Source organism: Triturus cristatus, chromosome 10 (genome assembly GCF_964204655.1).
Source record: "Triturus cristatus chromosome 10, aTriCri1.1, whole genome shotgun sequence".
Classification (NCBI taxonomy): Eukaryota; Metazoa; Chordata; class Amphibia; order Caudata; family Salamandridae; genus Triturus; species Triturus cristatus.
The window spans coordinates 59,386,479-59,403,076 of NC_140593.1; the positions used below are offsets into that span (position 1 = coordinate 59,386,479).

The 16,598-nt window shown below is 49.8% G+C and overlaps 1 protein-coding gene across 1 annotated transcript in view; it reads right to left on the minus strand.

The window, feature by feature from the left end:
* SCRN1 (secernin 1) overlaps positions 1 to 16,598 on the minus strand; it is a 98,313-nt gene that overhangs the window by 15,624 nt on the left and 66,091 nt on the right. The window contains exons 5-6 of the mRNA XM_085630414.1: positions 15,476 to 15,670; positions 2,583 to 2,748 (exon numbers count right to left, since the gene is read on the minus strand). Of these exons, the coding sequence (XP_085486540.1) occupies positions 2,583 to 2,748; positions 15,476 to 15,670 (361 nt within the window). The remainder of the gene's footprint in view (positions 1 to 2,582; positions 2,749 to 15,475; positions 15,671 to 16,598) is intronic.

Genomic DNA, 16,598 nt, shown 5'->3' on the forward strand with positions numbered 1-16,598 from the left:
TATTTAACAGTAAACAGCGGGCAGGAATGTACTTTATTTAACATTATACAGCGGGCAGGAATGTGCTATATTTAACATTATACAGCGGGCAGGAATGTGCTATATTTAACAGTATACAGCGGGCAGGAATGTGCTATATTTAACATTATACAGCGGGCAGGAAAGTGCTATATTTAACAGTAAACAGCGGGCAGGAATGTGCTTTATTTAACATTATACAGCGGGCAGGAAAGTGCTATATTTAACATTATACAGCGGGCAGGAATGTGCTATATTTAACATTATACAGCGGGCAGGAATGTGCTATATTTAACATTATACAGTGGGCAGGAATGTGCTATATTTAACAGTATACAGCGGGCAGGAATGTGCTATATTTAACAGTATACAGCGGGCAGGCAGGAAAGTGCTATATTTAACAGTATACAGCGGGCAGGAATGTGCTATATTTAACATTATACAGCGGGCAGGAAAGTGCTATATTTAACAGTATACAGCAGGCAGGAATGTGCTATATTTAACATTATACAGCGGGCAGGAAAGTGCTATATTTAACAGTATACAGCAGGCAGGAATGTGCTATATTTAACATTATACAGCGGGCAGGAAAGTGCTATATTTAACAGTATACAGCAGGCAGGAATGTGCTTTATTTAACATTATACAGCGGGCAGGAAAGTGCTATATTTAACAGTATACAGCGGGCAGGAAAGTGCTATATTTAACATTATACAGCGGGCAGGAAAGTGCTATATTTAACAGTATACAGCAGGCAGGAATGTGCTATATTTAACATTATACAGCGGGCAGGAAAGTGCTATATTTAACAGTATACAGCGGGCAGGAATGTGCTATATTTAACAGTATACAGCGGGCAGGAAAGTACTATATTTAACATTATACAGCGGGCAGGAATGTGCTATATTTAACAGTATACAGCGGGCAGGAAAGTACTATATTTAACATTATACAGCGGGCAGGAATGTGCTATATTTAACAGTATACAGCGGGCATGAAAGTGCAATATTTAACATTACGCAGCGCATTCCTGCTCTCTGCCTGCGCTGGAGCATAAACTGCTGCCTGGCATCAATGCAGGCGCCCTTGCTTCATGATCCTAGTCTGCCTGAGTTGTAGGCAGAATTGTTTTTGGGCAGGAAGGAGCACCTTCCTGTACAAAAACAATTCCCAGAGACATTTTCGTCTTTCTAAGTGTGCTGGAATATGCAACACACTCAGAAAGAGGAAACAACAAGGAGAAATAAAGATATTGGTCCTCGTTGCTCCTTTGGTGGGAAGGCTTAGATCTCTGATGCCTTCCCAGGTCTGCCAAGGCTGGTACATCTAGGAATGTATCGCAATGCGTGGGTGGAAGCGTGGGAACACCCGTGGAACGCCTCCCTGCCACAGAGTAACACAAGGCACAGATTTGAACTGCGTTGCATTACTCCAGATCTGTCAAGCCACACGGGGCCACACGAGGTGGCCTTGCCTGGCTGGATGATTCTGATTTAGGTTTTGCGTCGCCCTGCGTCCCCTTGGGTGTTGCAAGGGCGACGCAAAACCCTGATAAATATGGGCCACAATGTCATTCACACATTTGTCTGAGAACAGTTTTGCAGTAAAAAACTACCCGTGTCGAATCATTACAGCATCAACTGGGAGACGCAACTGAGGAAATAATAATGCAGATTTTATGATAGGGTGAAGCTTCACATTAGAATAAAACTCAGAAATGGCCAAAAATGCAATTCATCAATAATTGCTCACCAAAATATGATCACAGGCTTCAAAAAGGAAGCGACCAAAACACATCTCAGTTGCAATCAAACGGGAAAAGTCTGTCCTAGTGCGAAATGGGGACAAGAGAGCGTCAGACACAGACTCGTTCTTACACAGCCTCGCATTCAGGGACATGTTGGGAGCAGAAGACATTCACTGTCGGAAGACTTCTGGGAACACTTGCTCCCTCACAGAAGAAAAAAGACATGCTTGAAAGGGGAGGAGGTAAAATAAAGCCTCACTCTCGAGAATCTAACTGATGTATTATGGAGGCCTGCATGCCACAGAAAGAGGCACCACACACAAAGCAAAGACCCTGAAACAGCCAGGAACCTGTAAGGGCCACTCTTGTGCTCTACACGCTGCTTACTTACACAACAGCTTGTGAAAGGCAGACTTAAAAGATGTGCCACTATACTCCCTGCCCCCCACTTCTTCCTGCCTTGCTATGCATTATATCATATTGCAGTATTTATATAGCGCTTACTATCTTTTTGTGGGGTGCCTAAGCGCTTGCCTACATGGGTGGCATGCTACACCACGTAGGTTCTGTGGTTGGAAGTTGTTGTCTTTGTTTTGATCCTGTGTATTAAGTGTTACCAAGTTGTGCGTGATGACCAACGAGGTTCGGTTATCGTGTCATGGGATGCAGCGCTTACCAGTGTGGTGGATGATGAAGTGTGAGAGACAAGCACCTTAACACCTACCCTCACCTTCACCCTACACCGTGGAGCACTCAATCGCCACCGCACCTTCCATAGGAGAGACCATCTCTTGTAGCCCCCCGACACCACGCTCACCTCTTGGGGTCCGGCGTGCCCGTGAAGAAGTGGATGCAGGGAGCCGGCCCACTCCGGGGTAAGACCGACACCATGCTGCCGGCGACGACGAAGGGTTCGGAATCTGCACAGGGCATGGCGCTGTCGTCCCGCAACAGGTCGATCATGGTCTGCGCAGTGAAGGGTCCTGCAGAAGCCGAAGAGAAGCAGATTGTTAGGTAGTTGTTGTTGGACCGCATCCAACGACAGGCAGTGTTTGAACCACTCATGTTTCATGGCCACGGCCGTCCTCCATATTGGAAGAGGGTGCACTAGAAAGATAAGTTGAAGTCATAAAAACAGGACACTTTAATAATACATTTCTGCATAATATTTTGCAATCCGGCACATCACTATTGTAATTTTAGTCCTCTGCTATTTTCAGGATAGCATTGGTTGCAGTTTTATGCAAATTAGGTGGGTTTGTTGTTTGGAAGACAGTGGGGATTGGGTGGCAGAACCGCACACAGCTTTAGCTCCAGTCAAGTGGCCGCATCTGCAGAGCCAAGGATGCTTGCCCTCTGAGGTAGCCAGTACAACTGACCGACTGAGGTAGCCACCATGACTAGCTCTGCTGGACATCATTCCTTTCACAGCTGTAGCTCAGCACACTTTCAGTATTAAGAAAACGGATGTAACACAACAACGATTTCTTTTGGATTTTTAAGAGATAGCATGAACATAGTAACACGTCCTGCGTCTCATACAATCGGCCTGGAAGAGCTGTGACAGAGTCCTTCTCCGACCCGGAAGTAGGGTTCTTCTGCCCTCCTTTCTACCTCTCAGCTCCTCCCTGTTCCCCCCCCAGCACCCGTATCTAGGTCCCTTTATCCTCCCCCCCACAGAGCGTGATCTGTGCCTGTAGTCTTTGCCTGTAGCATGTTACATGTGTCATGTGATCAGGGAACCATGTATAGCACGATTTGCTGCATAAAATGGCGGCCGCACACCATGCTGCCTTGTCATCGATGAGGGCGCGTGACCCCTGATATTCCGCTGTCCCTGGAGCTCTTTCCCTCACAGACTGAGGGTTACGGGTGGGCTGGAGAATGACCTGTCCGGCTCCAGGCAGGCCCACCACCAGATACCGATACCGGGGCTACCTTCCAGAGCCGCAACTAGAGCCAAATTTCGGAGGGGGGGGGGTTACTAAAAATGTCGGGGGGCTAATTCTTCCAGCAATAGGCAGAATGGAGATGCAGGGGCTCTAAGAAGGGGTGAAAAAACAACCTCGTTAACAAGTAAATGGTTTTTAAAGACCTGTGAAGTACTCTGGTGCGGCTTCGATAAGCTCAAAAACTGTCTGTGTGTGTGCCCAGAAAGCTGTCTCACCCTGGGCTGACACACACGACGGGGGGGGGGTGGCTGAAGCCCTTTGAGCGTTGCGCGCCTGATACTTTCCCTCTGCTCAAAGATGAGTGCTGTCTGCAGACAGACACTCCCAGAACAAGAGGGTTATATTCCTCACTGGCCAAACTCCCATCCCTTGAACATTTGTTACCACCCCAGTCCCAGCTCTGCAAAAGCAAGAGACGACCCAGGATGCTGTCTCCCCAGCCTGCAGGACCATCTCTGAGACGGAGGTAGCCTGGTCTGTGACCGGCCCACGCTTCCTAAAACTGTCCCCTCGCCCCCCAGAGTAGGGTAAATAAGCTTGCCTTCTCCTGAACATCAAAAGCAGGCTGTATGTACCAGCACACAGAGGTGATGAGGAGGACCTGAGAATCCGAGTGTCTGTTCTCGCTCACAGCCGGGAACAAGCTTGGTTTTGGGGTAAAATGCAGTTATGGTCTCGAAAACAGAGGTAACTGTACCTCACGCTGTGCAGAAGAGCAGCCTCTAACCTGGGAGACTCTGGAGCAAGGGCCAGTGGCTGAAGCCAGCCTGGAGGACAAGTCAAGGACACGAGCTGCTCAGGAGCTCTGGGAGCCTTGCTGTCTGCTGGCAGCTCTGGCCAGGAGCAGCTGTTCCATCCAAGAGGCAGAAGGACCAGCAGAAGGAGCCGCAGGACTGCAAGTGGAGTGAGACTGCTGCGTCCTCGGGTGTCTTCTACTGGATGGAGCCAGCCTGGAGGACAAGTCAAGGACACGAGCTGCTCAGGAGCTCTGGGAGCCTTGCTGTCTGCTGGCAGCTCTGGCCAGGAGCAGCTGTTCCATCCAAGAGGCAGAAGGACCAGCAGAAGGAGCCGCAGGACTGCAAGTGGAGTGAGACTGCTGCGTCCTCGGGTGTCTTCTACTGGATGGAGCCAGCCTGGAGGACAAGTCAAGGACACGAGCTGCTCAGGAGCTCTGGGAGCCTTGCTGTCTGCTGGCAGCTCTGGCCAGGAGCAGCTGTTCCATCCAAGAGGCAGAAGGACCAGCAGAAGGAGCCGCAGGACTGCAAGTGGAGTGAGACTGCTGCGTCCTCGGGTGTCTTCTACTGGATGGAGCCAGCCTGGAGGACAAGTCAAGGACACGAGCTGCTCAGGAGCTCTGGGAGCCTTGCTGTCTGCTGGCAGCTCTGGCCAGGAGCAGCTGTTCCATCCAAGAGGCAGAAGGACCAGCAGAAGGAGCCGCAGGACTGCAAGTGGAGTGAGACTGCTGCGTCCTCGGGTGTCTTCTACTGGATGGAGCCAGCCTGGAGGACAAGTCAAGGACACGAGCTGCTCAGGAGCTCTGGGAGCCTTGCTGTCTGCTGGCAGCTCTGGCCAGGAGCAGCTGTTCCATCCAAGAGGCAGAAGGACCAGCAGAAGGAGCCGCAGGACTGCAAGTGGAGTGAGACTGCTGCGTCCTCGGGTGTCTTCTACTGGATGGAGCCAGCCTGGAGGACAAGTCAAGGACACGAGCTGCTCAGGAGCTCTGGGAGCCTTGCTGTCTGCTGGCAGCTCTGGCCAGGAGCAGCTGTTCCATCCAAGAGGCAGAAGGACCAGCAGAAGGAGCCGCAGGACTGCAAGTGGAGTGAGACTGCTGCGTCCTCGGGTGTCTTCTACTGGATGGAGCCAGCCTGGAGGACAAGTCAAGGACACGAGCTGCTCAGGAGCTCTGGGAGCCTTGCTGTCTGCTGGCAGCTCTGGCCAGGAGCAGCTGTTCCATCCAAGAGGCAGAAGGACCAGCAGAAGGAGCCGCAGGACTGCAAGTGGAGTGAGACTGCTGCGTCCTCGGGTGTCTTCTACTGGATGGAGCCAGCCTGGAGGACAAGTCAAGGACACGAGCTGCTCAGGAGCTCTGGGAGCCTTGCTGTCTGCTGGCAGCTCTGGCCAGGAGCAGCTGTTCCATCCAAGAGGCAGAAGGACCAGCAGAAGGAGCCGCAGGACTGCAAGTGGAGTGAGACTGCTGCGTCCTCGGGTGTCTTCTACTGGATGGAGACAGCCTGGAGGACAAGTCAAGGACACGAGCTGCTCAGGAGCTCTGGGAGCCTTGCTGTCTGCTGGCAGCTCTGGCCAGGAGCAGCTGTTCCATCCAAGAGGCAGAAGGACCAGCAGAAGGAGCCGCAGGACTGCAAGTGGAGTGAGACTGCTGCGTCCTCGGGTGTCTTCTACTGGATGGAGCCAGCCTGGAGGACAAGTCAAGGACACGAGCTGCTCAGGAGCTCTGGGAGCCTTGCTGTCTGCTGGCAGCTCTGGCCAGGAGCAGCTGTTCCATCCAAGAGGCAGAAGGACCAGCAGAAGGAGCCGCAGGACTGCAAGTGGAGTGAGACTGCTGCGTCCTCGGGTGTCTTCTACTGGATGGAGCCAGCCTGGAGGACAAGTCAAGGACATGAGCTGCTCAGGAGCTCTGGGAGCCTTGCTGTCTGCTGGCAGCTCTGGCCAGGAGCAGCTGTTACATCCAAGAGGCAGAAGGACCAGCAGGAGGAGCCGCAGGACTGCAAGTGGAGTGAGACTGCTGCGTCCTCGGGTGTCTTCTACTGGATGGAGCCAGCCTGGAGGACAAGTCAAGGACACGAGCTGCTCAGGAGCTCTGGGAGCCTTGCTCTCTGCTGGCAGCTCTGGCCAGGAGCAGCTGTTCCATCCAAGAGGCAGAAGGACCAGCAGGAGGAGCCGCAGGACTGCAAGTGGAGTGAGACTGCTGCGTCCTCGGGTGTCTTCTACTGGATGGAGCCAGCCTGGAGGACAAGTCAAGGACACGAGCTGCTCAGGAGCTCTGGGAGCCTTGCTCTCTGCTGGCAGCTCTGGCCAGGAGCAGCTGTTCCATCCAAGAGGCAGAAGGACCAGCAGGAGGAGCCGCAGGACTGCAAGGGGAGTGAGACTGCTGCGTCCTCGGGTGTCTTCTACTGGATGGTTCCTTCTAGTCCATACAGACAGAGTTACGTACAGGGGTCCAAGTTTATCAATCGTTCACGCAAAGCACCAAGTCAACTTGCTGCGTTGCATGAAAGGGAGAGGGCTGAAATGATACGCATCAATAAATGACGCATTCCTGCGCTCTGCCTGCGCTGCACACTGAGTGCATCTTACGCAGGCACCCTTCCAGGAGGGTGCAATGGGGCCTGCGTTGCAGGCAGGATTCTTTTTGTGCTTCGCAAATACAATCCTCTCAGGCTTTTTCTTCTTGCTATGTGTTCTGCAGAGTGTAGCGCACTTAGAGGACACAACGAGGAGAATTAAAGATATTTCTCCTCGTTCCACCTCTCCTGGGACGGTGTAGCATTAAGGCAAATCCCAGGTCTGCCAGTGATGGTAAGCCTCGGAATGCACCTCAGTACCAAAATGGGTAGGAACACTCATGCTTCACCCATGGAACGCCTTCACAGTGCAGAGGAGCACAAGGCGCTGCCATGAATGACTCCACATTTATTAAGCAACGCGGGGACACGCAAGGTGGCCTTGTGCTGTTTGTTAAATCTGACTATAGCATTGTGTTGCCCTCGTGACACCATGCGTGATGCAAGGACAGCGCAATACTATAGTAAATCGGGCCCTGAATTTGCACATAGACCCGAACTGTAAATCCCAGTTCTCCAGTCATGACTGGTGATCTGCTGCAGTACCATCGGAGTCCCGCCAACCCAAATTCTTGACAACAACTGGCCAGTTTCAAGAAATGGGCCTTGAAGGTTCCACCTCTAACCATTGAAGAAATTCTAACTGTGGGGGCCTGGTATGAGCCCCTGTGTGACCTCACTCTGAAGTGCTCCTATTGTGTCAGACCCCCGACTGCGCGGTAGCCTCTGTCCCATAAAACCAGAACATCCTGAAGAGCCCTTGTCTCCCCGAAATCCTCACCAGTGACTTGGGTGGGTACACGCTCACTGGTCGTGGGAGACTTTGCATTTTGGGAATAACTTGTCAAACCCACTCAGGTGCCTCATCTTACACCTTTGGTTACAGGGAAGATGCCAGACCTATGACAGTAAAGCAAACACAAGGAGATGGTGGACGGAGCCCTGAAACTTTCCAGACACTCACCCCCAGTCACAGATCTGGGTTGAATCCATCATCGTTCTTTAGCTCACTTTGCCACCCCAGTTCACAGCAAGCCTGACACACTGAAGGTCTCAGTGGCATGTCTGTCCCACTGTCTGAACCCAGTAACAACTGAAGAGCTGGACCAGAACAGTCCCAAAGGTAGGTGGGGCGCACAAACCTGTTCCCAAGGTTAATACTGGCCAGAAGGCCTCCGGTTATTTGTTTATAGCATCTTTCTACCGACAAGATAATTGTTTTTAGAGTTGTAGGCCTGCACCACAAGGGTTAGTACCCTCTGGGGGTTTGTCTTGTTATTCCCTTCTTTCTTACATGTAAATGCATAAATCTACTCTTTTTAAAAGACGGTGGTATGTCTTATTGGACATTCATGTGATGGAGTCTGAATGCCTGTGTCCCACAGTCTCTGAGACCCAAACGCTCTGTCACCTGCTGGAGTCAACCTTGGCTGCTCACACGCACCACCCTTTGGAGAGTCACGTGTGTAAACAGAGTAACTCCCATGGTTCCGTCATTGCGGTGCAATAGTGTCCCAGGGCTCACACCTGTTCACAGCAGCACTCTCCGCAGATGCTCTGCTGTAACTTGGCATGGAGGGGTTTGCGCCCCGGGACTCGCTCGGCCCTTGCTGCGCCAAACGCAGGGAAAAGCGCTCATAGTCTGGGTTTGCCGGGTGCTGAATCATAGATTTATTGTGGTCAATGCAGCGGCAGATTCATTGTCTTGCCAATGTGTGGGAGGGTAAGAAACATCTTGGACTAGATGAAGTAGAAGAGATCTGCTTGTTGCTGGTCCACTCTCTTTTGTGGCAATTAAGGGACTTATTTATGAACCTCTGCGTCCCATTTACGCCGCCGTTGCATCACTTTTTGTGACACTGCAGTGGCATAAATAATGCACCACATTGCGCCATATTTACGAAGTGATGCATCTAGGCAGATGTGTCACTTCATAAACCCCTGCACTACATTATACCTGCGTCTGGTGTAATGTATGCATGGTGGGCGTTCCCCCACAAAAAGCCTTGTCGAAGTGGTGCATTAAAATCTGTAAGATTTCAGTACGCCACTTCTAGGATGCCATTGCATCAAAACCTTACACCTGCCTCGTGGCAGGCGTAAGGGTGACGCAGGCCCTTTCACATGGGGCATGTGAAAGGACGCATTGCTGGAGTTCTATCTGTTTTCAGACACACCCCAACAATGCGCCACTTTTGCCCCTACAGATACGTCAGTAATACTGACGAATCTGTAACTCGTTGCGACCTGATACGCCGTACATGATTTGCCATACTGTTGATACGGCACATCCATGGGGTCGCAAGGAGGGCGCTTTGTTGCAGCGATGCAACACTACTCAAAAATAAGGCCCTAAGTCTTTTTCGAACCTTGTGGCCCATGGTTTCCACCTTGCTGCCTCTGCGAACAGAGCGGACAACACATGAAAAGGCTGGATGGCATTCCATGAGTTGTGCAGCATGAAGGGCTGTCCCCCCCTGGAGATATTTGTGAAGTGGGTCAGGGCAGGGGATAGGTAGGCTTAGGGGCAAAGGGCAGGATTTAGGAGTCAGACAGAGCTTCGCTGCATCTTCCTGACCCCGTGACCACCAGGAGGGAGGGTAAAAGAAGTGACCACCCTCCCATCCTACAAAATTTGGGGGAGTTTTGGGAGCTGTTTTTCACCAGTGAATGCCATACTAGGACAGGTTACAGGGTTGTCAGCAGTAGTTGGGGGAGGGGAATCAGATACAGGGGTATCCACCCCTCTGTAGGAGGTCTGGGGAGCACAGGCGAAGGAAGACGGTGTGCTGGACTCTTGGCACAGGACAAGGAGACTTCATTAGAGCATGTTGGGTGGGAACTGAGAGAGAGACTGGGGGTGGGAGGATGTCGGTGAGCGAGGCAAGGTATGGCGTGCTGGGGTGAAAGCTTGGTGAGAATTGTTGGGTGAAGAAGGGGATGAGGTATCAAGATGTTTTGGGCGCTATGCTAATGTTGTTTCAGGTTGACTAACTGTTTTGCAAACCTGTCCTGATAAAATAGGGGCAGATTTACAAGCCCCTTGCGCCACTTTTGCATCACTTTTCCCATGTTAAAAGTAACGCAAATGTGGCGCAAGGGGCTTGTAAATCTGCCCCATAGACTTTAAGGCTTTATGGTGGTAGGGCGTACAATTATTTCGCAATGGCGAGTGCTGGCGCAGGGGTTTGTGCGCAGTCGGAAGAGTCACTGATGGGCACAGCACCCGGGGATGCGCAAGTGACCCAATAGAGCAAGGCTGATGGAGTTGCGGCCCTCACATCAGGGACATTCCAAGCGCAGGAGAAGACAACCCCAGGAGTTACGATGGTTGGCTCACTTACCTCCACTGGCAAAGCAGCACCAGGTGGGGCACTACAACCACTTAAGTGGGAAACAGTTCTATGCTGCAGATTGATGTAGGAGATGGTGGCCAGCTTGTTAGCGAGTCACTAACTTTATGCACCTGCATTTAACACGCTTTAGATCGCCATGAAACCCTCCAGTCGGCCGCAGTACCCCCAGAGCACCGCTAGAGGGAGGCAGACTCATGGCCACCAGATGAATGTGCACTTGCAGTGGAGAAGGAACCCACTCAGGACGGGCAGTCAAGGCAGGCTTCAGGGCAGGTGGGCAGCAAAATGGGCAGGTGGGCAGCGAAATGTGGCATGCGCAGGCGCATGCCCAACCAATCCTCGTCGGCACGCTGCTATGCAGAAGGCTAGCCCAGCAGCATCCCAAGGACCCAGGACCAGATGAGCATTCATTCATAGTAAAGGTGATTACAATTACACACGTGGACTCCGGTTCTTGTGTCCTCCATGTGGGGGAGCAACATTCCCAGCAGCACTGCACACACTACAGCCCTGAAGCCCTGCAGTCGGAAGTGCACCGGTTCAAGCCTATGTGAATGAAGGAGGGATGCGCGGAGTTTGCGCGCCCCGCGCATCTGGGCACGCCCCGAGCACAGTGTGTGCGGCCGAGCAAACGCCGGTGCGCAAGTGAATATGGGCGCGTGCATCCCACCTGCGCAAGCGCACATTTTACTAGTGAATGAAGGCATTAACAAAAGGAACTTTTTCCCTGATCCGCGCAAGTGCTGGTTGGAGAACAAAATATGATTCATGCGCACAAGTGCGACCAGAATCTATCAAAAATACAGACGGACGACAGAAACCACATATGACAAATAGAGCCTGAGGCGGGGCGGGGCGTCTGCCGCTGCCTGGAGGAAGAGGGCGGGGAGTCTGCCGCCGCCTGGAGGAAGAGGGCAGCCGCCTGCACAGCGCGGGGTATGAAGAAGACACGCTTGGCCATAGTTCGACTACCACTGATTGTATTTTTTTATTTTAATTCGCAGGAAATGGAGGTTTAATGTTTTTTCAACAGCTCATTGAAATAGGAAAAAAAGACATAATCTTGTGAAAACATTCCGGCATTCTACTTCAAAGGCGTAGCTTCCATGGATGCAGGCGGTGCAGTTGCACCAGGGCCCAGAGGCCTTGGGGGCCATTGAGTTCTGCTAATTACTGTATCTTACTAGCTCAACAGCAGTCCATCGGGCAACTTTCCTTGCGTGCACCAGGGCCCGCGGCTTCCTTATGACGCTACTCTGCCTATTTTATGTTAAAGTGAATTAAGCATGACGTCATGTCAGGGGGCCTGCGGCTCCCAGAAGGCAGAGGTAATGGGCAGTATAAAGCTGGTGACGGCATAGTGCCTGTCTAGGCATCAGTAGGCCGGAGCATTGACAAAGTGGCTGGCTTCATCAGCGGCAGTTTACATAAACGATGGTGAGTAGCGCCTCGAAGTCATCGGTTTACGCACTTCCCTGAACTCTCAGTGGGTGTTTTGGGTTCTTCTGTTGGTTGTATCTGAATGTTCACACCGTCTCAAAGCGCCTTGAAGCAGCCTAGAGGTGGCAAGTTGGCCTGGTACAACACACCTCCATGAATGAACATGTATGTTTCCATCATGCATGACCGCGGGTGAGGTCATGATGTATTTCACACTAACTGTGGTCACAATGGTGCGCCACAGAGGCCAGCCTCGCGCCCCAGGCTCGCGCACGCGCCCATCCACGGAATGTCAATACTCACGCGAGTCTCAGAGAAGGAAGCTTCCTTCCATGTCTCTGAACAGTCTCCCATTCATACAATGGCCTCTTTCAGGGCACACAGGCCCCTTGTGCTGGGCACCTGGCACGCATCCGTGCCACAGTCAGGGCATTGTGAACACTGGACCCCACACTGAGCGAGCAGGCCCCGCGCATCATCTGCCCTGGCTGCACAGTAATGGGGGTCCCTGAGTTCTGTAGGAGTTATATACAGGGCTAGGAACGTCAGAGGGGCAAAAAACATTCATTAGTATATAATTCGCAATGCGTCACAAGTGAAGGTAATGAGAGTGCTAAGTGCCAAGTCCGTTCCCATAGTGGAACATATACTACATCCTGCTATAGAAAGGATGTCCTTTCCTGAGGTTAACACGTCGGTGTAGGCGCGCCGTCTAAGTGCTGACCTGTTAACCTCAGGAAAGGACATCCTTTCTATAGCAGGATGTAGTGTATGTTCCACTATGGGAATGGACTTGGCACTTAGCACTCTCATTGCCTTCACTTGTGACGCATTGCGAATTATATACTAATGAATGTTTTTTGCCTCTCTTTTATGATTGTAGTTGGCTACCTTTTAATATATTGGGCAGACTCCCCCTCCTCCATGTTGTATAACCTCCTGCCGAATTAAGGTAAGACCAGCACTTCACCTCTAGTTCACCTGAGGTGCAGTTGCACATCCTGGCATGAGTTACCACTTATGATTGGGCTTATTTATGGTGCGAGTTTATGCGTATGATTCACCTACTACCAGTTTTTAAACTTCTGTATATGTTCTAAACTTATAGTATATCCCCGTCCAGGACCTATCCTGTTTGTGATGGGGTTCTCATATTTATTTAATTTATTCTACCACAACCATTAATAATGGATCTCAACTAATTAATGCTGACATTATACTCCTTTTTGAAGCACACATTTCCTCATGTCGCTTTTCTTTGTCCTCCTCTCCCACCCCTTCCCTTATGTCTCCCATTAGAATTAGGTGGAAAGGTTGGGTGATGTCCCTCTCCGGGATACCCCTTTGATCCTATTACGTCCTCCGATTCTGGAGGCCCATTTTGTTTGACGTATTCCACTGGGATTTGTCACTACACACCATAGGTCCTGAAGAAGTGTCGCTCAGTTTTGGAGCCTATATGACACGAAACATGTCGACCTGATACATTCCACTTGCCACCTAAGTACCTTAGGCCCTGCTGGTGGCATCACTGTTTTTACTGAGACCCAGTTCTAATACTGAATAAAAAATTTCTACAGACCTGGAGCCTTTTTTAAAAATCACTCATTCACGTTATTACACACATAGCACTGATTGCCCATAAACACCCTTCACATACGGCGTTTTACAGATCAAAAGAACTCCGACAAAGTAGCCACCAGGCCCGTTGGACATTGCAGCGCCGGTCCGACGAGGAGCGCCCTATGATGAAGCATGACCCCCCTAAAAAGGTGTGTGAGGGCATTATGATCTGAAATTCAGATCTCCCAGCGACAGAGATTTCTAGGCATGCAGTGATATCTTTCACGTATATGCCATATATGCTACAAGAGAGGAACTGGTTACCCTTTAATGTCTTACATATGCACATTGAGGAGCACGGGTACAGGACCTCTATAAATATTAGCTCTTCAGTCCCCCTTTTGATTATGTATTGATGTTAGGACAGGCCCAGGAGCTCCTATTACAAGGACCTCAGGTTTCTCTGTTCATGCAGTGGAAGCTCTCCTACGTCCACTGGAGACATGGTCCAAGTGTCCAAGCACCTGGAGATTGTGGTAGGATTGTAAGGTCGGTCGTCTTGCCATCAAGGATTTGTGTGTCAGCCTCATATTGGAAGTTTACCTGGTACTGTTCAAGAAGCTGAGCCAGAGTAGAAACTTAAAAACAAGCAAGGGAGGGGGGGATCCCTAGAGAACACCGCAAGGGCTGAATGCCTCACACTAAACCAATCTGGATTTTGTGGCTTCAGTCAGTAAGAAAAGGCAGAATCAATGACAGAGCAACCCCAGATACGCCCCCCACTGACAGAATTTCCACAAGTATTGTCTGGTCAACTGTGTCATATGTCGCAGAGAGCTCAAGGACAACATGTTTACAGCTGCCCGCACCGAACAGAAATGACTGGCTCACCCGGACAGCCCTTCTAGGACAGTAGGGTGTCCTGAATGTAAAATTAAATATTTCTGTTCCCCTAGAGGGTGTGAATCCTAATGGATGCCCATGAAGGAGGTTATTTAGTTCATCATACTCTTGGAGAAGTCTTGTCATATCCTGCTCTCATGATTTTGCTTGGGACTTGGTGGTTAGGAGGATTCACTTGGGCAACTGCTACACCTGCTTCATGTGGTCAATGTAGAACCCAAGCTCTGGTGTCTATTCCAGAGGCTACCAAAGCCATAATGGTGTCTAGGGAATGAAAATTCGGATGAGTGATCCATGTGTTAATCTCTTCCACCCAAATGCTTAGAAACTGATTTAAAAAGGGGGGAACTCAGTTGATAATAAAGCAATCCTAGCTCCACTCTGCATTGTCCCCACACAAGGAACTCCTGTTTCTGGTCTGGCAGCTGAGATACTTGCCTTTGAACCTGACACAGAATTTCAGGCACCCACTGCAAAGGCTGTGTGCCCATCCCAGCTCCAAACTCACCCAGCATGGTACATGTGAAAGGCCCTCTGGTGCCCACCTAGACACCTTTACTATTCACCCTGTGGTCTCAGTCACTCCCAGTGGCACCGGTGGGATCCAGAGCACGGTCTGCGGACCGCTCAGTGAGATACGTGGAGGTCCTTAGGTGGCAACAAGACGTGTGTCGGAGGTTCCTCCTCACCTTTGGAACCAAATACCTCATCATCATCACAAAGAACACAAAACTGCCTCAGACAAACGGCATGGGTGGGTGTGAGGTGTGTTTATATATATATATATTTGGGGTACCAGTCGGAGCTCCCCTTTCAGAATCCTAGCATGATTACTGCGTGATTACAGCATAATTGCTTTCGAGCCCCCGCACTTGGGAGATGAAATGGACAGAAGGAGATTTTTTTAAAGCGAGATTCTATTGACAGTAACTAAGGGCCTGATTTAGATCTCGGTGGACGGGTTTCTCCATCACAACATGACTGATATCCCGTCCAACTGATATAAATCCCATAGGATACAATGGGATTTATATTTCGGGGGACGGGATATCCATCACCTTTGAGAAATCCATCCGCCAAGATCTAAATCAAGCCCTAAGGCATGAAGAGAGTATTTTGCAGATAGTCTTTCCGATTAGCAGCCAGCAATCCGAAGAAGTCAAACGATGAACAATGTCATATATAGAAAGTCACCTGCTACGCTTTCCAGATGTGCAGCAGCCGAGCAGGTCCCCTCGTGTTCCTCACCATCAGAGAAGACTCGCGAGAAGTTGAACTCTGTCTGCCCGTCCCACCAGCCTTCACTTGCAGCGTGGTCCCTGAGCTGAGGGTGCTCCGCATCCGTTGTAGTGGTTAACTGTAGGCGGCTGCGGACACACCGTACACCCTCTGCACATAGAAAAAAGACGATAAGACAGCTGCACGCATGCAGGCTCTGTCGATATATCAGGGCGCAGCAGGCCAACACATATACAAATGAGGAACATCTGGTCAGCAAGGGACATCAAGGCTACAAACTCTGGTCTTATCTGTATTTAGAGATCCGCGGATACATCGCAGCCAAAGATCGCCCGTCATTTGTTGTGCCTCCTCTGGTGGCCACCCCTGGTAGCCCAGATATTTATCAAAAATGGCTCCAGCAGTTGCTTGCATACTTCTCTGAGTCTGATAATCAGAGCTTCTTCTATTCAAAAGAAGTGATATTATTATATCTATCCTTCCCAACATGTGTTTCGCAATATTTGAAATGGCTTTCTCAAGGCAAATTGTGTTCAATTTGACTCTAACTCATATCTTTGATTCCATCTTATGAGTCATTCATAATTAGTTTTTACACAAAATAACTTAGGAATGAGCCTTAGCGTCTTTAATAAAATTAGGACTTTCCAGGATTAACACTTGGAAAATCCACCCTGCAAAGAGGAAGAAACCCTGAGCATCAAACTCAAAGAATTGCAAAAAAACAACATTGTTGAGATGTATATTATCGCACATTAATTTTCAATATTTTTGTTAAATATGGAACTAAATAAAAAATGCTACATCAATATTAACTTAATTTTGAATTAAATAGTTGACATAAATATATATATTTAGAAAAAACGAAGTTTCAATTAAAAAGATTTCCTCCTTAAGTAAAAAATTATATATTTACTAGTTTTATAAATTATTTTAAAGATTAAATTATATTTATTTAGATCTTAAATCATTTCATTTAATATTATTTTCTAAGGGGTTTTATTTAAAGTTCCTACCTTCATTATTTTCTATGGGAGGATGTTGCACCTTTTAATAGTAACTCACACTTGTAACTAAG